The 8,799-nt window shown below is 41.8% G+C and overlaps 1 protein-coding gene across 1 annotated transcript in view; it reads right to left on the bottom strand.

The window, feature by feature from the left end:
- The window catches only part of LOC103389183 (formin-1), a 64,132-nt gene that overhangs the window by 17,798 nt on the left and 37,535 nt on the right, over positions 1-8,799 (bottom strand). Inside the window, exons 10-15 of the mRNA XM_025059309.1 lie at positions 6,600-6,661; positions 6,285-6,373; positions 4,483-4,612; positions 4,249-4,395; positions 4,091-4,150; positions 3,875-3,995 (exon numbers count right to left, since the gene is read on the bottom strand). Of these exons, the coding sequence (XP_024915077.1) occupies positions 3,875-3,995; positions 4,091-4,150; positions 4,249-4,395; positions 4,483-4,612; positions 6,285-6,373; positions 6,600-6,661 (609 nt within the window). The remainder of the gene's footprint in view (positions 1-3,874; positions 3,996-4,090; positions 4,151-4,248; positions 4,396-4,482; positions 4,613-6,284; positions 6,374-6,599; positions 6,662-8,799) is intronic.

Genomic DNA, 8,799 nt, shown 5'->3' on the forward strand with positions numbered 1-8,799 from the left:
GCCCCCACACAAGAAAAACAACAGAAAAAACAATAGCTGAATATTTCAGCCCGAGTCACTGAGAGACAGAAGTGTATTTGTGGTGGTGTCGCCAACAGCAAGACAAACAAACAAGATGGCAGACTTTGATCCTGAAGTGTGTGGTTTGACAGATGTGTGACTTTGATGTCAATAATACGTGCTGGCAATTTTACTGCGGTCAACGAAAGGAAAAAAAAACAAAACAAAACAAAACTCACAGCTCACCAAAACAATACCCAACTTTGTTGAGGAGGGAAAGCCGTTAATGTGGGGACGGAAAAAACCACAAGATCTGCGTGATGAATGTTTCCATCTCATAAATGTGATGCTAACAGCCTCGTCAGCTCCGCTCGCTGACGTGACCAAGTATCAACACTGGGACAGGAAACAGTGGCAGCGACTACACGGACAAAAACTGTTTTTTAAAAAATGAAATCGGGGAGAAACAGAGGATTTCATTCCTCTTAAATCATTATTGATCATAAAATTACGTGACGTCAAATCGTACTACAATAATTCTAAGGTTTATGAGACAACTACAGCAACTTTCTTTTTTCTCATAAAATTGAATGGACTACGACTAAACATTTGTATAGTGTGCAAGAAGGTGATGGTGATTCTAAAGGGTGGAAATATTGGGAAAAGAAAAATTAAATGCAGGTAGTATTTAAGCAGAGAATCAGACTGTTGGGGACCACAGACAACATATGTCAAACTCAAGGTCTGGGGGTCAAACATGGCCCACAATATCATTTTATGTGGTCCACCACAGGACATTATGTGTATGATTCTGTTAAAATAAATGTTTATCTTACAGAGACTATTTTTATGGTCACTGGAAGGGTAAAACGCGGTGCTCAAATTCTGCGCAGCGCTAGTTCACAATTCTTCTTTATTTGATTCCAGTTCTAACCAAACGTAGATGTAAATTAATTTACCAAAAAGTCAAATCTCACCTAATCTATATTTGAATTTTTGTCCCGTATCCAGGCCATGTAATAGACTGTTGAAGATGAAAACTGGTATCAGTCCGTCCGAGTCCGTAGACACAGATTTTTCTTTACTTGTTAAACAATATTTCAAATTTTCCCAACTCTGACTAAATGCGTCATGTCGGACGTGACGGCGGTGACAGCAGTCCAGCCGCAGACTGCACACATGGCCGGCTGAGCGCGGCCTGCGTCGTAAAACGCAGCTCAGGGCAAAGGCCCTGCCTGAACCTGACGTTAAAAGGCCATTTAAAATCAGAACAGTGTCTGACTACGGTGCGGCGGTGGACGCCTGACCCGGGCCTGGTCTTCTGTGAAACACTAAACTCCTCTGAGCAGCAAATGAGCTCTGACTGTTTCTTTTTATTTGATCCCATTTCATTTGCTCATGTCTTGCCTCTCTGTCATGTCTAATTACGCAGCAGTTACAAGGACCTTCACGAACGTGAACGCTCGCCGCTGGTGAAGTCTTAATCTCGGAGAACATACTTCAGGTGTGATCGGCGACACATGTTGTTCTCGTCACGTTTCCGTGCCTAGCGTCGTAGTTGCACCACTGTACGTGATTTTTCTTGGGTGGTGTGGGGGGGCTGGGGGTCCTACAGTAGACGGAGGTCCCTGTGGCCTCACTCTCATCCTCCTCACAGAGCACAGGGAGAGGTCATCACCCTCTCCCCAAACAGGAAGCCCCATCAAAAGAGGATCATGTTTCTGCACAAGTCGGTGAAGCAGAGGCAAGGCAGCGACTGGGGAGCCGCTCCTGAGCATCAGTGGCGACGAGACATTCTCTCTCTCACACACACACACACATACAGGAAAGCACACATCATTTTGCCTGAGCTCCACCGTGAACACTAAGTCTAATAAAGATTTGTGTGCACGAGGCATCCGTGGATCTAGGGAAGAGAAACGACGCCTGAGAGCGAGGGTAAACCGAGAGAGATTGTTTTCTGACTGCTAGCGCCGAGTCTCCTGACCTTTGACACAAGGCTGGAGGCCAAGACGCAGCCATTCACGGCAGTCGCCACCTCAGGATCAGGTGAGGGCTAGAGCGACTTCCTCCGCCTGAGTGAAATCCAAGTGTGATTCAGAGTTAGCTTTTTCAGTGTCAGGCACCATGAGGACGGAGGCGATCTTTGTTAGGATTATAATTAAGACCAGTTGCTTTCTTTAGGCTGGTTTATAACGGCTCGGCGTAAATATTTATTCTCGGCGGCTGGGGAGGATAAAAAATGGTGGGAGTCATAGGTTCTGTATGCTGGTTTATAGCGGCTCGGCGTAAATATTTATTCTCGGCGGCTGGGGAGGATAAAAAATGGTGGGAGTCATAGGTGGAGCTCAACAAACATCTAGGATCCAAGGGCTCACCCTGCGATGCTAACAACCCCCGAGGACCCCTGTGCCAGACTGGGCCGCAGCAGAGATCAAATACAAGGGCCCTTATGTTGCATTTATTGTCTTGGGGTCTTCCATTTTTCCTAATAAATGAGTGACAGCTTGAGGTAGGGTCTGGGTACTTTAGTAGACCCTTTGTATTTCCTCCCCCAGGTCAGAGTGGAGAGGGCTTTAACTGCGATCTAAAAAAACGTAAAAGCACGACCGTGGAGCATATCTAATTGCTTTCATATGCCGTATTATTGGTTGATTTAAATAACCACAGACATCAGGGGCACGAGGGGCCGTCGCCTTTAACCCCCGTGTGGCCCTGACCAAGACTGACTGACTGGCTCGTTGGGTCACTCCGTGACTCGGCGCCCACGACGCCTGAGCAGAGAAGACAAAAATGTGAACTTATCGCCCAATTGTCGATCTCTCGTTCACTGACTGAGATGGAATTTGTTTTCGACATATTCTGTAATGGCCGTGGTGGTTTGATGGAATAAATGATATGATGTTTGGAAAAGCTGCTGCAGGAAAATGTAGGTCTGGCAGTCGTCTTGAGTTACTGAGTCGATACGAGCTAATTTGACTAATAATTCTTAGGCCGAACGACAAAATAAATGACAATTATTCAGAGAGATAAATACCTTCGAAAGGCCCCGAAATAGTTGAGACGGGGGTGCGTTTACTCCCCCGTCACATTCCTTTTCCTTTCAAATTTGAAAATGCAAATTTGTAAGAAAGTCCTTTATCATTCTTGATGTAATAAGAGTCATAAATTGCTCAGCAGCAACCCCGACTCTTTACCTAATGAAGTATATTTTCAATAGTACACTGGTAAAGCACATGCATTCTATGTCGGAAAAGTCAGAATTCTTAGTACTATTCCCGTATTCCTGAGAAAAGTTCCTAGGAAAGATGCTACATTCACAGAAGCAAATATTTCACTAAAATGTTAATAAAAGTCTCAGCATCATTCATTTCAGTTACATCCACATACGCCAACATGGTTCTCTATTACAGGACTGAGCTCACGGTGTGATACTGGCATAACTTCAATCAAGTATTCCAAACAATAAACCCAACCACATCGCCGCGAGAAATAGTCAGGCATGCTGCGGGAAAAGGTATCTAATATCACTTTCACCACTGTCACAGTGACAGACAAAACGATGAGATCCCCTTCCACTAGGTGGCAGCATATGGGTTTAAATACTAAAAAAGATCCAGACGCAGTGCTGTTGAAGATGATTTTTGTCTCTTTCTTCAATTCCTGTGAGTATATTAGTGTTGTGTTCAACTAAACAGGCATGGGTACTGTTTACATATTAAGTATGTAAACTGTGAACTAGAAGATCATCAAAACTACAGGTTTAATACATCATAATTAAAAAATATTTTTGGGACATTTTTCTTGTGGTGCCCCATTAAAATATGTTCTGTGGGAAAGAAAAATCGTTTGGGAAAAAAAATAGCCAACTTACCAGTTAGATCTCTCTTTAGTTTTCTGATGTCCTTAGTGAGGTCATCAAACCTAACTTGACTAGCCTGGAAGAAATCCTGAGGTTCCGGCAGAGGAAACGTACTCTTTTCGGTACCGGCATGCTGCAACAAACAAAAGGAACATTAGAGTGAAGGATGGCTGAGAGAAACTGCTAGAACGGTACAAACGAGTATCCTTTGTTCGTGGTTTGTCGTACCTTGTCGAAGTTGCGTAGGTAGTACAATACTACGTAATCTATCAAATTCATACGATTGTCCTGAGAGGGAAGAGGAAGATGATTTCAAAATAAGCTTTACGTTGTGTTTTCTTATTGATTACTGACATCGTGGCAGTTGTTATGTCGTTGTACGTCACCCTGCTCTTGACATCCTTCAGTTTGGGAAGGATCTCCAGTCCAAACCCATCAGCCTGACCCCTCGTCCTGTTCCCACCGTTCATATAGTTCCCAAAGGCCAGAACCAGACCCATGACATCCTTCAGACTGCTGCACTGCAGCAGCTCCTGAAACAGACACACACTGTTGTGTACCAACTCTGCATTCTTCAGGGACACGTGACGAGCTGCCCGTTGACGGGATTACGATCTTACTTTGCACAGATCAGAGACGATCACCACTTTACGACGAATGGAAGCGATCATATCGAGGAACACCGACTGGAAAATGATACAGTTGGCCCGACCTGCGAAGTCAGGAATCTGCGAGAGCTCGTAGAGAAACCTGGACGACAGAAGTGAAGGGGAAACAGAGAGACACAGTGGTGCCATGTGTTATGACAATGGAAGAACTATTTTCAGGCCTTGGCAGGATTTAGCTGTCCGGGGTTAAAGCCGGTGTGCACAGGCAGGCAGGCAGGGGGAGCTGATAGTCATGAGCGGCCCTGCTTGGCTGATTTTGAAAGGTCCGCAGCATAGGGTGGAGGGAAAGCAGTGGACGGCGTACAGAGACCTGATCAAAGGTAGCTCCATCCTGACGGAGCATGACTTATGTAAACAGTGCCGTACTGGAGGGGAGCCGAGCGGTAACATCCTGTGTGATTAGGCGCTAGACACTGAGTAAGGATGACTCAGCTTCAGTGACAGCTCTGGTCAAACATGGAAATAAGAATGGCAGGACTGCTGGGTCCAAGCCTCGTTAACTGGACCAAACTACTAATCCCTCACAGGAAGCGTTGAAGCAGTGATCATTTGTAATCCCTTGATAGGGTAAATAAATTATATTGGGGAATCTAAACAGAAAATAGAAAATAAATCCAAAAATGTGGCTGCTCCTGTCATACTGCAATTATCTTATCATTTAGCCTGTCGTCTTGGGCCGTAGGAAGTACAGCATGTACTGTATGGTGTTAACATACAACACATACGATCCAGCTGCTGGCAGTCGTTCAGCCCAGTCTGCAAGCTTTGACTTTTGTGTTTCTGCCAACAACAAAATGTTCTCTGTGAATAATGAGATTCTCAGGTTTTCTGAGGTCAGTATACAAGTAAAAAAAAGTCTTAAAGTCAGTGATTCATGATCAAAACTAGTTGCGTGAGGGGTCCAGCTCCAGTGTTGAACAGGTGATCACCTCTCACCGTACCCACCGAGCCGACACGACCAAACACCAGCCTGCACACTGTGACTGGATCTAGCATTTTTGGCACGTTTCCAAGGCTTAATGAAAGTGTTTGTTTTTGAGGGAAACATTATTATTTTCACCGCACTTCATTGTTACCGCAAAAGACCAGATAATGTACCACTGACGATTATCCAATTTAAGTTAATTAGCCTCAAATCGGCCGGCCAGTACTGGCCATTACTGGCCATTACTGCGGAACGGTTCACCAGGCCGATCGTTGAAGAATCATTACATTTTCAAATGAAAACATTCTTTAGATGTTATTCTGTTAGTATCAGAGTATGTTTTTAAAATATTACCTGATTATTTTTAATGAAGAAAGTAAATAGATGAGACTGGATTCTTTTTGAATTAAGTTATTTAGTAAAAATAAAGTACATTTTTTTTCACTGTGTACCACAGTGGCTCAGTAACCAAATGAACTACGGACCCATACTGGTCCACGGACTGGGGGTTGAGAACCCCTGCTCTATGTGACAGAACAATTAAATAATCTACCACTACGTGGCAGACGATGGTTATAAAAACTTTAAAAAAAGAGAGATTTGGAGTTGTTGAGGATTTTCTTCAATTCCTGGCCATAGGACTGTGTTGTGTTCAACTAAACAGGTGGTTCACACCTAGTAAGTCCTAAAAGATCCTTTAGTTTATCGTTTGGTGTCATTAAAGTATTATATTTGTTTTTCACTTGGAAACTTAGAAAATAATTCCGTATGCCCAAACAACCACCTACTAAAAAAAAAAGAATCCTCATGAACTTGGAAACACTCTTACTGTTCAGGTTTGTCCAACAGTTTGACTTCGTCCTCTTTCGCCGTCTCGTAGTGTTTCGTTATTCTCTCCATTTCATCAGCGGTGGCTCTCTGTCAAGAAACAGACGAAACGGCTCATAATCAAAGTGTTTACACAGACGGGAAACAACAGAACGGAAGATTACTCTGCAGGTACCGACCCTGATAGGAATAACATTTTTTCTACTGACAGGGCGCCAAAAAAGTGTTCTCTGCAGCGAGGTCAAAACAAGAGAGATTTATCTACTTGTTGGAGAGCGTTTGAGTCAGGACGTCATAATCATCACACCATACTCACATTTTCATATAAAGCTTCGATGGTCTCCAAATCCACCACAGAGTTGTCCACGGTAAGAACAGCTGGAACAATAAGAGTATTTATTACAAACAGTCAGACACTTTTATAAATGGAGGACTGTGGGCGAAGTGGGTCGTGTTTTTAAGTATTCAACTTCTCAAACCATAAGCTTTGTTTTTTTTTCTGACTTCAGTTATAAACTTTATAATAACTGTGCCCAGTAATTTTGTTGATTATTGGTTTGTGGAACTTCATGTTTGATGTTTGGCAATGGAATGTAGAAAAACTATAAAAAAAAAAAATTGGAGTAATTGTCGGACCAGAACAGAAAAGCCGTACGTGACTCAAATCTGTCTGCTTCTGTTGTCCGTTCGCATTTCACCCCGTGATGGAAAAATAAACTTTAGTGTGGAATAATATCCTAATGTGGTGAGGCTGGAAGTGTTGCTAGGCAGTGCAGGCAGAGACATTTGGACTGGAATGGAATCACAGACAACTCTGATCTATCACTGCGCTCTGTGAGGAAGAAGACGGCGCTGAAATCACGCAGCGTAACAAACGCTCAACCGCCAGAAACCATATTTAGAAAAATCGCAGTTGAGGAGAAGTAAGGCGGGTGAGGAACAAAGGGAGGACACAGAGGTCAAAGGAAAAAAGGAGATAAAAAAGGAGAGGAGGAGGGTAAATAAACACCAGTAGAAATCTCACACACAAAATAGACTTTTATTACAAGCCCTGTTTGTTTAGTGTGTCCCCACGCAGTAAAAACCAAAGTGCACACGCCAGGCAGAAGACAGCGGAAGGCACAGGGGGAGAAAGTGACTCCTGCTCTGTGTCTCAGAGATGTCACAGGTTAACGACTTCACGGGGGAGGAAGAGGGGAGGGATGGCTCCAGAGCTCCTGGATCAGCTGACACTGGTCTGGTCGGTGTCAGACTAAGATATTAAGAAGCTAGAACGGAAGTACTGACAACCACTCTTCAAAAGTGGGACGAAATGTATAGAGAGAAATAGATACATTTCTTAAAAATATATATTTCTATATATATTTCTATATATACTCAGCATATTTGCTAACATTAGCGCAAATAATAAAAAAAGAAAGAAATGGCCATAAAGTCACTAAGTGATTGCTCATGTCAAGTGTAAGGCCCGAGAAAATGAATTTTCTAATTAGTGCGACTGCATGACCGAGACATAAGTGAAACTGGAAACTGAGGCTAAGGTTAAAACAGTAAAACACTGTGTGGGAGAAACACAATTACAGCCTGTGGGACATGAATCACTGGAACTACTGGTCACACTAGAACAGCAGCTCATAAAACACTGTGTTTGTTCATTTGCAAATGGCTCAAATTTATTGTCAATGAAGTGTACAACTAATTATTCTTCTGAAGAAAATATATATATATACATAAATACCGTATATAAATACATACATACATATATGTATATATATTCACATATATATACATATATACACATATATAAATATATACACATATATACATACATACATATATAAACATATATGCATACATGCACATATATATACATACATACATATATACATATATACATACATACATATATTCATATATGATTATCAGCAGAGGTGACCCCTCCCACATTTTTTAATAATTTGATTATGTATTTATATTTTATGTTTATATAATTATATATTTTAAATTAGATATGTTTTACTCATTTACGCCTGTATATTTTTATATGTTTATATTTAACTTGTAATCACCTATATAGTTTTCATTATTTATTATGCCTACATGTTTTATTTGAATACTGTTTTATGTACTTTTGTTGTATTAAGTGTGGACTTAATGGGAATAAAAAGGGTTTTTGAGGTGATGGTATCTAGGGTTTAGATACTAACAAACTCAGATCTAAGACATTTGATCACCAACTGAAGGCCCGCAGACCCAATCTGGCCCAGGACTGGATTTCAAAATAAACATCAAACAATACTGTTGGACAAAAATGTGATTTTGATTTCATTTTATTTGAGTGTTCGACCCCAAAGTGTCTGTCTAGAAGAAATTAGGGCCCTTCAACAAAAACAGTCGGTGACCCCTGATATAGAGCCTTGCATTATCGTCTTCTGTCCATGTATAAATGTCACTGGGTTAAAGATGTCTTACTTTCATTATGATAAAAAAAAAAAAAAAACCGGGATGTGACCCAA

Source organism: Cynoglossus semilaevis, chromosome 1, assembly GCF_000523025.1.
Source record: "Cynoglossus semilaevis isolate Cse_v1.0 chromosome 1, Cse_v1.0, whole genome shotgun sequence".
Lineage (NCBI taxonomy): Eukaryota > Metazoa > Chordata > Actinopteri > Pleuronectiformes > Cynoglossidae > Cynoglossus > Cynoglossus semilaevis.